The sequence below is a fragment of the Mauremys reevesii genome, linkage group 1 (assembly GCF_016161935.1).
Source record: "Mauremys reevesii isolate NIE-2019 linkage group 1, ASM1616193v1, whole genome shotgun sequence".
Classification (NCBI taxonomy): Eukaryota; Metazoa; Chordata; order Testudines; family Geoemydidae; genus Mauremys; species Mauremys reevesii.
Genome location: NC_052623.1, coordinates 268,007,607 through 268,026,918, shown reverse-complemented (window position 1 = coordinate 268,026,918; position 19,312 = coordinate 268,007,607). Strand labels below are relative to the sequence as shown.

Sequence of the window (19,312 nt, the reverse complement as noted above, 5' to 3'; positions counted from 1 at the left end):
TCTGACGATAGGACAAGACGCAATGGGCTTAAATTGCAACAAGAGTGGTTTAGGTTGGACATTAGGAAAAACTTTCTGTCAGGGTAGTTAAGCACTGGAATAAATTGCCTAGGGAGGTTGTGGAATCTCCATCACTGGAGATTTTTAAGAGCAGGTTAGACAAACACCTGTCAGGGATTGTCTCTAGATAATACTTAGTCTTGCCATGAGTGCAGGGGACTACAGTAGATGACCTCTCAAGGTCCTTTCCAGTCCTATGATTCTACGATTGTGTAAAAAGAGATTTATTTTCAGTAGCTCATTTAGTCTGAGACTGAGCTGAGACTGCCAACATGGGGAATACATTATTGCTAAATGACAGGTTTCAGAGTAGCAGCCGTGTTAGTCTGTATCTGCAAAAAGAACAGGAGTACTTGTGGCACCTTAAAGACTAACAAATTTATTTTAGCATGAGCTTTCGTGAGCTGCAGCTCACTTCTTCGGATGCATAGAATGGAACACACAGACAGGAGATATTCTGTATGTTCCATTCTATGCATCCGAAGAAGTGAGCTGCAGCTCACGAAAGCTCATGCTAAATTAAATTTGTTAGTCTTTAAGGTGCCACAAGTACTCCTGTTATTATTGCTAAATGTAGTATTGGTTTTCAGTCCTGTTTCACTAGTAATTGGACTGAAATCCCTAACACTGCATATTAGGATACTGAGCAGCCATTGTATGGTAACATTTTGAAATCATGTCTAGTTTGGGACTGTAATGGAATGAGTGACCTGGGAGGGGGTGAAAGGCTCTATATCCTGTCTGGGAGCAACCCACGGAAAAAGATTAGTGGGAGCTTAGCACCCACCGGCAGCCAACTCCTGCCCCCCCAGTGCCTCCCATCCGCCTGCAGCCTGGCCAAATAAGTCCTCCCCCTCCCTCCTACTGTCTCCAGCCCACTGTGATCAGCTGTTCTGTTGCATGCAGGAGGTGCTGGGGCGGGGGAGGAGGAGCAGGGGGGTGCATTTGGGGGATGAGGTATGCTCGGGGGAGGGGGCGGAACTGGGCAGGAAGAGGTGGGGCAGGGGTGGAGGCTTGGGAGAAGAGGTGGGGTGGGAATATGGCCTGGGGTCGAGCAGGGGTAGGAAGAGATGGGGTGGGGGTGGCGGGTTGGGATCGGATGGGTGCAGGGCTTGGGGCAGAGTGGGAGGTTAGCTGGTGCTTGTGAAAGGAACCAGCATGGACATTCTCACCACACATATTAGTATTATCTTAAAAGTAAAACCTATGGGAACTGAGGTGTGACAAAAAAGCTGTTGGTCAGCAGGCAGGAGGGGAAGAGATAAGGAGAAAAGACCTTGGGGAGAAAAGAGATTGTAAAATTGGAAATAAAGGGGGGAACTGTCTTGAATTGATTTGTTAGCTAAAGTGGTAACTGGCTCTGACATCATTTGTTAGTTAAAGGGTATAAAGTAGGATGACCAGATGTCCCGATTTTATAGGGACAGTCCCGATATTTGGGACTTTTTCTTATATAGGTGCCTATTACCCTCCATCCCTTGTCCCGATTTTTCACACTTTCTATATGGTCACCCTATATAAAAGAGTTGTGATTTTGAGGGTTCTTTGTTAGACCCTACCTGATCAGGCTGGAGCATGCTAGGATGAGATGGTTCCCCATCGTCTGGCCTATTTGTAAGCATACTGATCAGCTTCTTATGAATACTGTATTTACTCCTGGGGGAATTCTGCACCAAACAAAAATTCTGCACACAATATTTTATTTGTCTAAATAACACAATATAATCATGCCAGTTGCAATTATTTTAGTAATTTATTTCAAAATACCTGTCAGCAAGTATGGCTATAACAATACAGACAACAAAAAAGATTCAGGAAATGTTTCTTGACAAAGAGATTCCTTACTACGCATATTAATACAGAACTTTGAATAATAATGCATTTAAACTACAATATAGAAACGTATTTCCCGCACACCTCAGAAGCAGTGCAAAGGCTTGGGGAAGTCAGGGGTAACAAAGGAGCTGAGGGAGAGCGAAGTATGATTAATTTGAGCAAGAGTGTTGTCAAGCTTAAGATGAACAACAGTATTGCCAGTGTTAGGCCTAAAACTTCTGGAAGCTTTATAAAATGAACTTTGCAAAATTATCTTTAAAGAGCAAGCTTTGCAAAATTAAGCTGCAACTTGTGGTCAAAAGATACCTACAACCAAACAACATTTTATGTTGACACCTATATGGTATAATAGGTCATGCCCCTGGGTACAGCTTATTGAAACCACCTTTGGAACTTGTGGTTAAGAGACACTGCAACCAAAAAACAGAATCCTATGTGGGTTCGATGGGCTAGGCCTTTAGGCATAGGTCATCAGGATAACTGGTCTTTAATTTTTCTTTTCCTATTCTGTCTGTTTTGCATTTATAGCCGTAAGTCATTAAAAGATAAGTCATTAAAAGCCTTTCTTGAGGAATAATCAGTAGTTTTCATTTCTTTATACGGACACCACTTAACCTTGTTACACCTGTGTTGGGTGGTGGGAAGTAGTAACCACCCGGAGCCCCATTTGGACCCTGATGTGTGACCCCTTCTTCCTATATCTCTGCAGGAAGTAATTGGTGGGAAGGAGTCTGGGAGTGAACCTGAACGGTTGTTGGGTGTGGGTGGGAGAAATATGGAACAAGTTTTTTGGGGAGTGGGGGAGGGATTGTTAGGGAGTTGGGGAGCCTCCCCCACACAGACCCTGGCTGACCCCTAGCCTCTCTCATTCAGTCAGGCACATCTGCCCCTGTCCCCATATGTCCATGCACCCCACTCCCTCATGTGTCCCTGCACCCCCACTCAGCCACCCCTCTTCCCCTGTCCCCATGAATCCCTGCACATCCCCACCCCCCTGTCCCCATGTGTCCCTGCATTCCCACTCAGCCACTCCCACCCTCCTGCACCCTCACTCAGACACCTTCCTCCCTTCTGTTCTCATGTGTCCTTGACCCCCTGGCTTCCCTGTGTCCCTGCACTCCTACTCCCATTCAGCCCCTGGCTGTCACCTCAGTAGCCCCCACCCCAATCTGTCCCTCTCACAAGCCTTTCTGAACACTAGACTATATGACCCTCCAGCAGCCCCATGTGCTCCACTCTGTCCATCGCCCACCTATTCTGTGCTTCCTCACCTGGCCCCACAGTCCTCACCATGGCCCCACAGTCCTCACCATGGCCTCTACATGAGTATTCTCCAAAGATTCAGCCACTAGTCAGTACTCTTTGTCTCTCCATTGATGCCTAAAAATGATCAAGACCAAAGGAAAAACACAGATTTTGTAATAAATTACTTTGGGATTATCATTATGTTATGTAATATCCGTTATGTAACTTTGTGCATACGTTTGTGGATGGATTCCAGTAACTTCTGGCTGCATGTGGACATCATAACTAGTGCCTCATTACAACTCTTTTGGTGTAATAAACAGAGCTGATAATCAATACCATAGAACTTTCTTTTCTTGCTGATGACGGCAAATCAAGTTGAAGCACTCCTTCCATGCACAGTAATCTGTAACATTAAAAAAATCAATCAGCTATCATATTCTGAGCATTAACTAATAACACAGTACTGTCAGTTGATGGTCACAGTTTAATTATGTGAGGGCTGCACGTATGACATACTTGTGTTAAAGTATAATTAAAAAACACTGTTTAAAAAAAAACAAGGAGTCTTTGTGGCACCTTAGCGACGAACAAATTTATTTGGGCATAAATTTTCGTGTGCTAGAACCACTTCATCAGATGCATGAAGTGGAAAATACAGGAGCAGGCATAAATACATGGGTTTGTCATGTTTGGTACCATTGTGTTCATGGGAGAAAGGGTTTCAAATGATACCCAACTCAGCCCACTTCCAACAACATTATACTATCAACATTTCCTCCACTCAGAGGGCCTGGAGCTGAGAATGTGTGGTGAAGGCAGGGATTGAGTCCCCTTTGCTATGCTGCACAGGGTGACACCATTGAAATAATGATTTTGTAGATTTTTACAAATCAAATGACACCACCTTATCTTCTATCATTAACTTCCCAACAGAATTATAATGCTCCCAGATTGTAATGTCATTAACAGGATATCAAACTAGATAAATCACTGGATCTGATCTAGTATATCCCTATGGAAACCAAACTTCTGTCACACCCCAGAGAAGTAGCTCCAGGTTAGGGCTGAGCCATATATGCAGATTGTGTGTTTGCAAGTTTAAGATGTTCCCACTGTAAATCCAGAGGTATCCAAAGGGTTAAGCATGTCATTCAGATATCAGCTCCCTGCCAGCACTGTGCTTGCAACATTCCAGACACTGGTTGAATTTAAAAATAAAGAAAACTGCAACCCAGCAACAACAAATTACTCACACTCTTTACGATTCTTCACCACAGTAGAAAGTATTAGTTATTGCATGTTAGTTACATCACATATGAAGGGAGGAATGTGCAAAAGGAGGAAACAAAAAGGGTCAGAGTTAGAAAGCTGCAATATGGTTTAGTTGGTGTTGGTCCTGCTTTGAGCAGGGGATTGGACTAGATGACCTCCTGAGGTCTCTTCCAACCCTAATATTCTATGATTCTATATCTATGCAATCCAGAGCTGGCACTAGGCATAATTAGACTAAGCATTTAGGCCCCAAGAAGCAAAAGGGAGCCCCCTATTCACTTTTTATTACGGCATTGTGTATGGGGCATGCCTCACAAAATATTCTTGCTTTGAGCCTCCAATGGATGCAATCCCAGAACAATGTGAAGACTGTGGGAGCTAGAGCAAGGGGGTCTCTGAGCTAGCCATAGGCTGTAGTCTCGGTGCAAACCCAAAACACCAGGCATGGCTACAGGAGCTGTTACATGGTAGTGCTGAGAGTCCAGCTCCTGCCCGGGCTGCAGCTCAAACTCTGTGCAGTGGCGAGGCACGGTGCAGAGGGACAGGCCAATACAAGGGCTGCGTAATCCACTGTGGCCTGCAGGGTCGATACACTAGCAGGGCACCAAGCAACACAGGCTGACGTAGGGGGTGACTAACCCATGGCCAGGCTGCGGGCTCTGTGCACTGGCAGGGCACCACGCACGCTCGCGCTCCCTGGCCGCGAGGAGCCAGCTCAGCGCTCGCTACAGCTGCCCGACAGGAGGCGAGCCGATTGCAGTGACGTCACCACTCGCATGGAACGGCGCCCTGAGCGTTCCGGCTACGTAAGCGTGTGCGGGGCAGGGCCAGAGCACGCGCCTTACGCGGGGCGGGTTGGCCGCGCGCGTGCGCGGGGACACCTGGGGGTGGCTGTTGCTCCGGGGAGGTCGGGGCGGTGAGTAGGGGGCTCCCCGGGAGGGGGACACCGCGGCCGCCGCATCTCCTCGCCGGGCGCGACCAGCCCCCGCCCTGGGGAGCCGCCCGGTCCCGCCCTGCCCCGGCTCTCCTCGGGCTTCGCCCTCATGTGGGGAGCGCCCCCCCCGGGGAACGGAACGGGCCCTGCCCCGCTGCTGCCCCCCGCGCGGGGCGAGCGCTCCCCGGCCACACGGTGCCTCCGCCCCGCAGGCCGCGCTGGTGGGGGGCGCCCTGGCACTTGGCACCAGAGGGTGGGGGCTGCCCGCTCCCTGCTCTCCGGGGGGGTCGGGGTAGAAATGCCTCGAGTGGGCTCCCCCCACCCGGGAACCTGATGCGCTTTGTGCCACTGCTTTTTCTGACGGGCTAATCGGGGCTTCTCTTCCCTGCTTAGGAGCGTGGCAGGACTTGGCGAGGAGCTCACGCCTTGCGAGAGGCCGCTTCCCTCCCCAGCCCTTGGCATCTGCTTTTCAGGACACAGCCACTCCCAAAGGGATGGAGAAAGGCTGCTGAGACGCCCCCGAGGCTCCTGCAAACGGCCTCTGTGACTGGCCTCATCTTACCTAGTTTGGCTTCCTGGGGGTGGGCATTTCTTCCCAGCCTGCTCTGGATCCTTTTTAGCCGCGCTACAGACCAAAGGAGATGGAAGAAAAGGAGCGATGTGATAAATTCCAGCTGGTATCCTGATGCTAAGTGGATTTAAATCTTATTTTGATATTTTTGGGGGAGGAGACAGAGGGAAGGAAATACCCCAACAGCAACTTTTTATGGGGTGGGGGAGGAAGGGGGGAGGGGAAAAATGTTACAGATTCCTACGTGATTTTTGCAAGCAATCAATTACTATACAAACTGAAGCACAAAAGGGTTTGCCAGCTGGAAGCAGGATTTGCCTATAAAAGAAGGGATCAGTGGGCTCTTGTTTTGATTGCAGGGGAGGGAGAAACTTCAGACTCCTCTGTTTCTCACTATCCTCCCACAACTACCCTATGAAAAAATGAGTTGCGTGCCATGGAAAGGTGACAAAACCAAATTGGAGTCTCCTGAGCCACCACAGCTGGCACCGCTGCGTATTTACCATGAGAAACAGCGTAGGGAGCTGTGTGCTCTCCATGCCCTCAATAATGTCTTCCAGGACAGCAACGCCTTCACCCGGGAAACACTGCAAGAGATTTTCCAGAGGTAGGGAGCACCCTGCACTGGCATTGTTAGTTCCCTTTTTGCACTTTATTGCAGGGATGAGTATCTGAAATACCCTTTGTGTGAGTGGCAAGGGGGAGAGGGAGGCTGTTCAGAATCTGACACTGTTGAAGGCTTGACATGGCATCTTTTCTGTTCTGTCGCACAAATCTCCTATATTAATGATGGAAACCCCTCCCCCCAACACCATTTCCTGTCCCTCATATTGTTCAGTCTGCCACTTTGGGGTGCAAGGACTCAGTTGCTGATGCCCTTATGTAATAGGCCAGCTGTAATTATCTCTCCCTCCCCAATACTCTTTCCTAGTGTTTCCCAAATTTCTCCCTTCCTGTGTTTTTTAAAGGTAAATTATTCCCATCAACATACTTTGTTTGCCTTGTGGTCATATGATTGGCCTGAGAGTGAGGAGGGTAGGAGAGGACTGAAAAATGGGTAAAATGGGGGGGGGGGGAATTGATGATGATCTGTCCAAAAACTTCAAAACAGCTGCAAGTTAGAGCCTATGTCTACTTCCCGTACTCTTCTGTGATCAAATGAGTGACTCTTGGTGTTCATTTATGAATGAAATATTATTGCCTCTATATTTTCACACAGACATGGTCCTGTATACTCTGGCAAGCTGGATCTAAATTCTGCAGCTAGGTCCCTGTGATCTGTGGTGCAAATTCAGCAGCAGTTTTGGATAACTTTTTAAATATGGAGTTTTTTGTTTAAATATGAAAAGAAATAACCCTGTCAATAGTCTTGATTTTTATGATAAAATTCAAAGTATTTTATGCTTTTCCTACATTTTCATGGGAGCGCTTGTGAATACTACTCTGAAAGTCACTTAACTCCACCAATATACTAAAGGGAATCCCCATCTCTATCTATAGTAGTCATTGCAGATTAATCTAATTTGGGTTGGAGGTCCATTACCAGAATCTGATAGTCTGGAATATGTGAGAAGCCAAACCCCTTGTAAATAAATGTTCTGGAACTTCATGCTAGGGGACGTGACCTAAAGTCCTTTCTGCCATTGATCAAGGTTTGTGTAGTCCCCCTATGCTGACAACACAATAGCAGTATTCTGTATCAATGAGCAGGAGGTGTTTTTCCCCACAAAAAGAACAGGAGTACTTGTGACACTTTAGAGACTAACAAGCTTATTTGAGCGTAAGATTTAATGGGCTACAGCCCACTTCATATCCGATGAAGTGGGCTGTAGCCCATGAAAGCTTATGCTCAGATAAGCTTGTTAGTCTCTAAGGTGTCACAAGTACTCCTGTTCTTTTTGTGGATACAGACTAACACGGCTGCTACTCTGAAACCTTTCTTTTTCCCCATAGCTACTCTTCTGAGGAGCAGCAGTCGGTTCCATGAGAATGGTATCCGGCTCACCCATATAGCTTTCTTTGACTGTAACACCTTTTCTTTTCCAATCTTAAATCAGACTACAATACTATCATGAGTAGTCTTCAAAATGGACCATAATTAACATACTGATCAAGAAGTGGAACTGTCCATCAGTAGTCAACAATGAAAAGTGCTGGTGGTTTTGTTCCACTACAGGAACAGAAACTTAATCACGGATGCATTTTTATTGGACTGGGCTTGTGTTGAAAGATCTTTCTCAGAAGTGGAAGAGGTTTTGCATATGGGCAGTGGAAAAGAACCTGTCACAATGGAGGCAAAGCATGGAATCTATCTTGAATTACTTGCTGAACTTAACTGAAGGCAAGGAGAGGTTGAAGAACTACATGCCATCTTCAGCGTACTGTGCTTCAGTTGACAGTTCCATGTCTTCAATCATCTCACTGTATGTCATTAGATTCCCTAGAGGTTTGGTGAATGTATCCCCACCAGTGAATTTACTGAACATGGGATCTAAACCTGGTGGTGACAAAACTAGAGACTTGCCCTTTGAGTCCTTTCCAGTCACCAAAGACAGCCTTTGTAACTGTAATCACATCTACAAGAAGAGTTATGGAACTGCAGGCTTTCATAGTTGAACCCCCCCTTCATTGTATTCCATAGAGACAAAATGTGTCCTACATATTCATCCCAAATATATAGCAAAATTTGGGGCCAGGCTTCCATCTGAATTAGACCACTCATGTCCTGGCATTCCTATTCACAAGAAGTTAGATTGCATACCCTAGATGTCAAGAGTCTTTTATTTGCATATCCACACCACATCGGTCAAAGAGGACTAGTTTGTGTTCTGAGACCTGATTAGCCAGGATGACAGTACCTTACGGTCTTGGGGCTCGTTGCATTAAGGCTATTGCACATCAGTGTCATACTTCCATAACGATTCTGTTTTATAAATCTGTAGGACGGCTACCTGGAATTCTACATGTATATGTACACAGCTGTACTTGTACAGCTTGGAATCTAGATCACATACTCGGTTTTGGGAGTGCAGCTCTGCATTCCTTGTGTAATTAAACTCAGCTGATCTATCTTTCTGTGGGTTTTACACCACATGCTAGGTGCACACATGAGTAGGAATACATAGAGGCAGTTCTCAAAGAGGAAACAGTTTGTGTGTTACCTCTGCATATTTATACAACCTGCCCACTTTCCTTTTCTTCTCTGAATTCTACTCCTCTGGAAAGAACAAAAGTGGTTGTAGCCTTACAGCTCTCCTATAAATGTGGGCACTGTTTACTAGAATGTAGGCTCTCTGGGGCAGGGTGTCTTTTTTTTGTTTGTTTGTACAGCACCTAGCTGCTATTGAGGTGCTGTCAAACAAATAATAATGTCTAGGCAAGTTTCTGAGTGAATGTTTAAATGGCAGCAAAAAGAGATTTACTCACCAGCAAGCTTAGCCGTTGAGCTATTACTGTAATAGCATTGACAGTTGGTCCATCTAGTGGTGCTTGTTTTAATAGGTTCTCAGATGCCACAGTGATGGATTTTATATACATGAGTACTACTTCCTTGGCAAACATGAAAACATACCAGCAGCCAAACTGCTCTGGGGTGCTGTGAGCTCATCCTTTCTTATGAGTTTAGTAGGGTCAGACCCAGTCAATACCGGTACTCTTTGGAGGCTTCCCATCTGAATGACATTACCCTTTTTCTTTTGAGTCAGGGCTGAACCAATACCTTGTCAATTTCTCTGCATGTTGGGTAAGAGAGAACAGACTAGTTCACATTGAAGATGCCAGGCTCTGCCAGTTGTCCGATTGGGATTTTGAACAGTGAGGATGTATAATAAATTGGATTGCACAACCTTCCCATTGAATCATCACGTTTCAGCTGAACTTTGTATTAAAACTGAATGGGATACAGGTACAACAACCAGTGCCACTTCTTACTAGAATATGGATGTGTGAGATGGGAGATGGATACAATGAACTCCTGCAACAGTATTCTTTCACTTTGTGTTCACAGACTGTCTCCCAACACCATGGTGACACCACACAAGAAGAGCATGCTGGGAAACGGGAACTACGATGTGAATGTCATCATGGCAGCGCTTCAGACCAAAGGCTATGAAGCAGTTTGGTGGGACAAGCGCAGGTACTGAGAACTAGCTTTTACTTGCTATAGTTTGGGAGATAGCTGCCTCGTGCTAGGGTTTATAACAGAGGAAGTAGGAGAAATAACGGAATACCATCTCTGCTCTCTCTACTTGCCCAGGGATGTTAATGTCATTGCCCTCTCAAATGTGATGGGCTTCATCATGAATCTGCCCTCCAGCCTCTGCTGGGGTCCCCTGAAGCTCCCCCTTAAACGACAGCACTGGATCTGCGTCCGGGAGGTGGGAGGCACCTACTACAATCTCGACTCCAAACTCAAGATGCCAGAGTGGATTGGAGGTGAAAGTGAGCTCAGGTGAGTCTTATTCCATCCTAATCCCCTACTCCTAGCCCCATTACAGATTAAGGATCTGCCTTTAATACCTAGTATCTGGTACAATACAGTTCATGCTTTACTGCCACTGTAGAGTGGCATGAATTCTGATAGCAAAGACTGAAGAATGGGAATGAAATTCATATGCCCCTCCTGGATCTTACCCCATGAGTCTCATTTCTGTGAAGCTAAGAAAACAATTTAGCTAATAGGAGACTTTAAAGTTCAGGAGAGCCTGGGCTTCCTTCCTAAGGCTGCTGGTTTTGTCACCATGATGATTGTAGATTCCCAGATGGTTAATCTGTGGTGACACCTATAATGGACCGACCCACCATGCTCCATCATGTTTCTTTAGATGGGGAGCACTTGATAGGGTTCCATTATTGTGTGTGTCCGACAGAGAGAGGATTTAATTTGAAAAATGCAGCTTTTTTGCCTTAAACAGTTTCTACAGTGGCTAATGAGCCTCTGCCCATTTTCCTGTTCTTTCTGAGATCCAGGTGGCACTTCTGTGTTTGTGCTAAATTTTCCATGTCTTTCACATTAGAGTGTAAAATTGTGGTTCTTACCGTTCATGGTCAATGAAGATTTGTGGCATTTGCTCCTCACATGCCGAAAACCATAATCATTAGCCTTGATGCCCCAGACAAATTGATTCCAGTTCAGGGAACTGTGCTCTAGCAATGTCTGTGGAGCTGGTCGTGCCAATCAAGAATTAGTGAATTGAATGACATCCTAACAAGCTAAAATTCCATGTGTGTAACTTCCAGTAGAGAATTCATTCACTCCTATGATTGCTGCTTAATACTGCTGGTTTGAAATGGTTACAGTTTCAGTCTCAAAACTGTTGCATTTCAGCATTAAGTGAATGATTCCTGTGTATAACATTTTGGGAACCTTTTTGGCAAAATATATAAAGGAAATTTTAATTTTCATATTATTTAAGCCCTTCTCTCTTTGCTACTGGATAAATCACTGAGTCAGAGAGGCTGAAAAAATGCATCAGATCCCAGTTCATAGGCTGCCAGTTTAATCATTCTGTGTCACTAGGTTTACCATGTCATCCTTCTGTTTCCTCCCAATCACCCCACCTTGGGAGGGGGGAGGGGGAAAGTGCTTTGAAATTGATGAGATTGCTGATCTCTGAAACCCAAAGAAGTCAGTTTATTTCAGTCATGCTACATCTTGCCAATTCACAAGAATAGGTGTGCGTGACCCTGGAGAAGGGGCAAGATTTTTTTGTGAACTCTAATAATGAAGTTCTGAAACAACCTGCCACGTGGTGTATGGATCTAGTTAGAATTTTAATATGTAGTTGTCAGAAAAGTGATTGTAAAAAATGACCTCGTCACCTATTATCTTCCTATGTATTTTGTCACATCTGCTCATTTAATAAGTCTTTTTACTCCTAAAGGCTTTGCAGAGCCAATACTGCTTATTCTGGATTTTGTTGTTGTTTCACCTCACTTTTGCCCTTCTTCTCCTTTCCACAGGAAATTTTTGAAACACCAGCTGAGAGGAAAGAACTGTGAACTTCTGCTGGTGGTGCCAGAGGAGGTGGAAGCACATCAGAGCTGGAGAGCTGACATGTGACCCGGATTTGCCCTGTCCTTTCTCACTACAGCTCCAGTCCCCTGATGTCCTCTGACCTGGATAATGGGTGCCCTAGTTCTTTTTCTCTGGAACTTCCTTTCATTGGTCTCTTTTCTTTCTGTATTGATGGTGCAATAGGACAGTGGCATAGGGTATTGTGGGGGCCAGAATGGATGAGGAAGGAAGCCAGTCACTTTTTAATGAGGAGAGGAGAGTGAGCTCTATGCTTTTAAGCTGATTACCTTGCATAGTGCTCTTTAAAATAGGCTTTGGGGATAGGGTGTTTGGAACACTCTGCTGATTCTTCCCCATACCCCCGTATCTTAAAGACTAATTGTGGCTGGACACTACTCCCTTCAGACTTAACAAAACTACTTTGGATGGAAGGGGTCAAGCATGCTGCCTCCTCTCTGAAACAGTCTCTACCCCCAAAGCAAACTATTCTGGATACATTTGCAAATCATGGGGGACTCTCAGGAAACTGTAGAACACTAGCAATGGTATGGTGCTCTGTAGAATCTCCTGTTTAGTGAGGGTTTGTGCCAAGGGTTAGGGACAACCTATCTTTAAAGAAACTCTTGGGGTAGGTTGGGGGATTCTTTTCTAATGTTTTTAGGGATGTTTGTTATGCAGATGGGCTTAGATGCTTCTTTGGATAGGGCAGGCTGATTAGGGAGTAGAAGTGGTAACAAGTTTAGGCTGGTTCAGAAGCATCACATCTGGAGGGAGAGAGGCCACCGGGGGTTTTCGTTGGTGTGGTATATAACATCTTAATTGTTCCTGTCTGTGCACTTGTTAGTTCAGGAGCCGATTGCAGAGAAAGGAATAAAACTGAAGGTGTTTAAGAGGGAGTCTTTCCCTCTTATTTTCCTCCTCTGTGGAAGACTAGCCATGGCCATGAGACAGGAAGAAACAGGGTGGAGAAACTCTTCTACAAATAAACTAGGAGTTACACAAAGCAAAATCAAAGAGGCATTGCAATTCTAGATTTCTCTGCCTCCTGTCGTCATTAGCAGTTACTGGGAGAGATGTGTACAGGGTTCATGAGAGAGTCTTCCTGATGGTAAGGGCAGATTGTCTAGCAAGGCTGAATCTAGTACTTTGGTTTTGGCTGACAGACATTCCTGACTGCTTAATCACCTCACCCTCTGTTCCCTCCTGCAGAGAAAAGTGACTAAGAGACAGGGAGACTCCAGTAGGAATCTTTCACTCAGTTTTTTTTCTGTGCCACCAGGTGCTGGGTGTAGTTTAATCATTCCTTCCGCAGCAGAAAGAGGAAAGGGTGAGTTTGGGATGAATTTCACACTACTATTGACTCTTCCTGGTCAAGCTATGTTACGACTGTTTGTCTCATTTCCTAATGCACATGCTGTCCGCCCAGTTATAACAGCAAGTGTAGAACAGTGATGGAAACCACCCTGGGTAAGCAACTGTCTAAAGCTAAACTTACAAACCACCAAAGCCTTCCCTTTGCAACAGAAAACAGAGGCCATGTGGCAACAGGACAAGAGTGGTGGTGTGGTCAACCCTGGACCATCCTACAGTCACCATGCTGCAGCCTCCTGATGACACATTGGCAGTGGCTCTTCTGCACGTTCTACAGTCCAAACCCAATGTGTCTATTTCTACAAGAACCCTACTTCCTTCTTATCACCACATTCCAATGACCAAAACCAGCTGGCAGAAATTTTAAACACATCACAAGCAGGAATTCTGCTTATGACTTGAAGCCATTTTCTAAAAGGGAAGGGAAAAAAATCAACAGCAAAAGAATTTTCTATGCTGATTAAAATCGCACTTTGGAGAGACCCTGTTTGCATGGAAGCCGCAAGCCAATGGATCAGTGCACAATATGCAAAGATGTTTTAAAAACATTGTAGGGCTGCCTCCCTATATTTGTATCTAATGTCACTGCTTAACCCCCAGGGAAAGGGTGTGATCCAGCTGCTCAGGAAAAGGGAAACTGTATGATCACATCCCTGGGGAATAGTGCTGTAGTGACAGAGGGAGGGGAAACAGACTAATCCCACTGCTTAAGAGTGGGGAAGCCCGTGTTTGTTTTCTTGCTTGTTTGGTTTTGTTATAGCCTTGTCTTGGGTTTGTTTACAGAGATGTATTTTGTTTAACCAAATATTAAAAATGGAAAAATCTCCCTATAAAGTGTCCTGTCACTTGTGCGTTCAGCTGAATTGTTCTGTAACATGGTATGTAAAGGAAAAAATAAATTGTTCTTTGTTATGAAGTTGTGGCCTTCTTGGGAGACACCACCTTCTGAGCTCTGATATGGAACCATCTAGTTGACTATAGGTAACCCTAGGATACCACTCCTGAGACATTGCTAAGTTATCCAAAACGTCTTACCTATCTAAGCTGTCTTAAGGTGGAACCATCTCATCTCCCACCCCATCACAGCTAACACTGTGTACATAAAACTAGAGGATAACCACCCATCTGGGTGCAAAGCTGTAACATCTACTCTAATTTTCCATTAGTATCTGGGCAGGACAAGGGATGTCTACTAAATACACCATGTTTGGGTTGAATTTATTTAATAATTAATACAAAAAAGGTATGCAGCTGATTTCCGAAATGTAGTTGTTTTATGATGCAAAACAGAATCAACCCAGGCACAGTCTTTAACCAAATGTGCTCTCCTTTTCTCCTCCAACAAAAGAAATTGCAAGGAAAATATTTGAAAACAAGTTTTCCCCACAGAACTCTGATGAAACTTACTACTCTGCCTCTTGGTAAATACACACCTTCCTTTCTATCGGTGGCCTCTTCTGGCCTTGATTTAGCCAGGAGAAATACAGGATTTTCTTTTGATTGCAGAATTTACTGAACAAACTGGCCAGAACCTAACTTGTGGCCTAAGGTAAGGAGTCCACAGCAGGATCTCTTCACTTTAAAGTCTTTAATTGCTCACTGCATGGACTGATTGAGTAAAAGGAAAAACTTGTGACATCTGGAGGGGAAGCTACAGGGAGAAGCCCATCAAAAAAAAAAAGGTCCAGGAGAGGGGATTTTGCCCCATTATGGATAGGTCAGTGTCCTAAAGTTTAAAAAAAAAAAAAGTGGGGGTGCCCACTCTGACAAACCAACAGTTCAAATGAATCAATGTTGAGGTCTCTCGATGTGATATGGATCTGAAGCAGCTTTTGGAAGTTAAATCTTTCCAGAAAGTGGAGGCAGGGCCCCTGGCATACTGCCAGACAGCCCTGTAGTGGGTCCTAAGAGAATCTGCAAGAGATGATACTGGTTTAAAAAAACTATTCAAATTAACTATAAAGATTGAAAACAGCATAGCATCCCTTTCCTCCCTGCCCCCACAGTTCCAGTAAGGAGGAGGTTTAGCACCTCCAATAATAAGGGCTCCACATTTGTGACTGGGCAACAAAATGGTAGATGAAATTCAATGTTGATAAATGCAAAGTAATGCATATTGGAAAACAATCTCAACTATACATACAAACTGATAGGGACTAAATTAGCTGTTACCATTCAAGAAAGGTCTTGGAGTCGTGGATAGTTCTCTTAAAACATGCACTCAATGAGTGCAGCAGCAGACAAAAAAAGCTAACAATGTTATGTGGAGAGATTAAAAAGATTGGGACTGTTCAACTTGGAAACAAGACAACTAAGGGGAAATATAATAGAAGTCTATAAAATCATGAACAGTGAGGAGAGAGTGAATAAGGAAATGTTATTTACCACTTCACATAACCCAAAAATCAGTGGTCACCTAATGCAATTAATAGGCAGCAGGCTTAAAACAAAAGGAAGTACTTCACACAACACACAGTCAATCTGTGGAAATCGTTGCCAGGGGATGTTGTGAAGGGCAAAAGTATAATTGGGACAACGGAGGATGGATCACTGAATAATTGCCGTGTTCTGTTTATTCCCTCCAAAGTATCTGGCATTGGCCACTGTCGGAAGACAGGCTACTGGGCTAGATGGACCATTGGTCTGGCCCAGTATGGCCATTCTTATCTCACTCTGCAGGGCTGAGAGTGCAATACTCCTGTCATTTTGCAATACCATCCCCCCTCTGCTATGGCAGCTAACTGCTGTAGACTTATTCAGATAGCAAAGGGAAAATAAGACATCTCACTCCAGTACTCTTAGGGGTATCAAACATGTGGCCCATGAGCTGTATCAGGCCTATGATGTATTTGATGGCTGCATGATATACTCAGGTTGTGCAGAATCTAAGCCATTGGTGGGCAACCTACAGGCCGCACGCAGCCCATCAGGGTAATCCGCTGGCAGACCAAGAGACTGTGTTTACATTGACCATCCGCAGACACGGCTGCCCGCAGTTCCCAGCCAATGGGAGCTGTGGGAAGTGGCAGCCAGTATGTCCCTGCGGCCCATGCTGCTTCCCATACCTCCCATTGGCTGGGAACAGCGAATCGCAGCCACTGGGAGCTGTGGGCTGCTATGCCTGCGGATGGTCAATGTAAACAGTCTCGTGGCCTGCCAGTGGATTACCCTGAAAGGCCACAGGTTGCCCACCACTGATTTAAGAGCTCTTCCCCCCACACCCCAGCCCAAGTTCCCGCTAAGCTGTGTGGTTGCGCAGCAGGCTATCAAGGTCTATGCAGGCATGCAGTGGGGAGAGGCTCTCTTGCCCAGCCCCAGGCTGCTGTGGTGAGAGAGGGGTGGGGGAGTCATGCACCCCAAGCCCCTCCTCCCTGGCTCCACTCCAGGGACCACATCTCCAGCCAGAGCCCTTTGCCCCCCCACCCCACAGCCTCCTCCCACACTCCAAACTCCTCGGACCCACCCCCACCATACATCACCTCTATATTGGTGCACATAACAAAATTAATTCCGCACATGGATGTAAAAAATGAGAGGGAACATTGCCCCCGTCCCAAATCAGCTTTTAGCCCTCACTGCTGCAAAGAGCACATTCCACATACAAACTAAATATAAACAATGTCATGTCAGCTGCCTGACTCTGCAGAGAGCTTGGAACAATGAGTCAGAGTGATGAATTCTCCTTCCCCCTTTTATAATCTGATTGAAGTAGCCACTGTAAAAATCCAGTGATAACATGCCAAAGTAACTCTAGCAGATGGAATGGGGTAATGGGTGCGAGTGCAGCCTTGAGGGGAGAGAGTTGCTAGGAATAAAAAAATGAATAAAAACTTTAGTTACTACATAAAGGCTGTATTGCCTCTTTGATCTGTGTGTGAACCTCCCACTGACATTGGTGAAATTTGTGCTGTGGATTGAGGATAATATGCCACCCTGAATTTATGCCCTGGCCCATGGACCATAATTAAACATGAAATCAAGCCCTCTCCTCTCTGCTAAATGAGTTTGAAACTGCTGGTATTAGAAAAAGAAGGGGAGGGGAATCCTGGTGACCCAAGTAAGACAAGATTTATGATGTCTCCAAAACCCCATCATCGTCTGCTAATCTCTGTGTTGCAAGGCAACCAAAGAGTATTAGCTTGTGTTCATGGACTGCAATGGAGAAAGGGTCTTGAGGTTTCAGGCTCACCTGTCGCTGCTGCAGCTGCTGCTGTTGCTCCATCTGCAGTTTCTCAGTTTCAAATACAACAGGAAGAACGAGGATCATGAAGGAGGTAGTCCCAATCCACAGAGCTGCCCTGGAGAATCTACAGAGAAAAAATAATCATGACAGAAAAATCTTGATTTCCCTTCCCCTTTTGTATGGAACAGACCCCTGTTCCCCTTCTGCCTCTACAAAGGGAGGACCAAGAGAAACTCCCATACAGCTCTGCCTGGGTACCTCAATCCTGATTTGGACTAATTTTTGATATTCCAGACTTGCACACTCCACGTACCTCTGCCAAAGCACCTGAACCTAATCTGTAGTCGCCTTTGCTATTCCAGTCCTGGCTCCCATACTCTGCTGTATGCTTTAGCAGGCTGTGTAGCGTCACTACACACACCTTCAGTACACTCTGCGCTGCCCACTGACGCTCGCACACAAGCCCAACAACCAGGGGCAGAGAACGCAGCACCGGCAGCGCGGTATCTGATCGGCCAATAACCAACCCTGACTTGAAAAAAGCCACGCGGCCCCGACAACCCACCCCGGCCCGGCCCGGCCCGGGACAGCCAGACCCAGCCACGCCCCCGGCGCCGCCTTCTCACCGGTACATTCTCTGGGCCACCGAGAGGGACAAATCGAAGGTAGCTCCCGCCGCGGTGCGGACGCGCTCCGGGAACATCTCGGTCAGGCCCCAGAGCCGCTCGCTCAGGGTCTCGTCCAGCTGCGGGAGGAGAGGGTCAGAGTCAGACCCGTGAGATGCCGCTGGGAACCCTGCGCCCCCCACGCCCAGGGGTCACCCCAGCCTCGCACATGGAGCCCGCGGACGGCTCCGCCCCCGCCCCGCTCCCTGCCCCGCAACTCGGCGGCCCGGCACCTCGTCGTCCTCCTCCAGCTCCTCCGCCAGCTCCTCCGCCTTGCCCGGGCCGCCCCTGGGCAGCAGCAGCTCCTCGGGGGACAGGGGCGACGCGGCGGCGGCCATGGCTGCAACCAGGACAGGGGGAGACAGCGGAAGCGGAAGAGAGCCGGAGGCCCCGGCAGCGGACAGAGAGACAGCGGAAGGGAGGCGAGCGACAGTACGCGGGAGGGGCTGAGAGCGGCCTCTAGTGGTCAACCTCCCTCCCGCCGGCCTCTCCTGCCCAGTTCTGCCAGTCCAGCAGGGCAAGGGGCCCTAGCCTGCGCCCCAGCCTAGCCGCTCGCTCCATCGCTGCTGCCCAGCCCCCGCTGCCTAGCCCCTAGCCTTGCCTTTCCTCTCCTCTCCACCTCTTCCATCTGTCAGTAACTCCTAGGTGGCCTCCTCCATTGCCCACTGCTTCCTGGCCCCTCTGCTTCCAAAGGCTCATGCCCCTAGTTTAACCCTGCAGGTAACAGGCTCTTGCCCTGACACCTTGCAAAGTGGGTATGCGGAGGGACAGTTGGACCCTGGCCGTCCTCCACTTGCCCATCTCCTCTGCTGCAGAAGGAAATGACCAGTAGTTGTGCCATGACCCATGGAGGAAGGGCATAATACATCTCTGTGACATGGAGGCAATGTTGGGTTAGTGTATACGGCACTGACGTGGGACTCAAGAGACTGGCTTTCTATTCCCAGATCTGCCAGTGACTTGCTGTGCGACCTTGAATGAATCACTCCACCTCTGTTTCCCCTCTTACCCTTTGTCTATCCTCTGTAATCAGACTGTAAGCTCTTCAGGGCAAGGACTGTTTCTCACTACATGTCTGTGCAATGTCTAGCACTCTGGGGCCTGCTTTCAGTTAGGGCTTCTAGGTGCTACTGTTTTTTATATATATTTATATATA

General features: G+C 46.6%; 2 protein-coding genes across 3 annotated transcripts; one reads left to right on the top strand and one right to left on the bottom strand.

Moving 5' to 3' along the window:
* The first annotated feature begins 5,219 nt into the window (after positions 1-5,219).
* JOSD1 (Josephin domain containing 1) lies at positions 5,220-14,224 on the top strand. The gene is made up of 6 exons (XM_039488082.1): positions 5,220-5,332; positions 5,744-6,027; positions 6,281-6,528; positions 9,928-10,056; positions 10,177-10,371; positions 11,883-14,224. The coding sequence occupies exons 2-6, from the start codon at positions 5,992-5,994 to the stop codon at positions 11,980-11,982; spliced, it is 708 nt and encodes a 235-aa protein (XP_039344016.1). The 5' UTR covers positions 5,220-5,332; positions 5,744-5,991; the 3' UTR covers positions 11,983-14,224.
* Positions 14,225-14,560: 336 nt separating this feature from the next.
* TOMM22 (translocase of outer mitochondrial membrane 22) lies at positions 14,561-19,244 on the bottom strand. 2 transcript variants are annotated; one of them, XM_039488144.1, is made up of 4 exons: positions 18,758-19,244; positions 18,118-18,236; positions 17,498-17,615; positions 14,561-15,222 (listed from the first exon to the last, which is right to left on the bottom strand). In XM_039488144.1, the coding sequence occupies exons 1-4, from the start codon at positions 18,782-18,784 to the stop codon at positions 15,148-15,150; spliced, it is 339 nt and encodes a 112-aa protein (XP_039344078.1). In that variant the 5' UTR covers positions 18,785-19,244; the 3' UTR covers positions 14,561-15,147. The 2 variants fall into 2 exon arrangements, with proteins under 2 accessions (XP_039344078.1, XP_039344069.1); XM_039488135.1 differs by lacking the exon at positions 18,758-19,244 and adding an exon at positions 18,390-18,546.
* Positions 19,245-19,312: the final 68 nt, after the last annotated feature.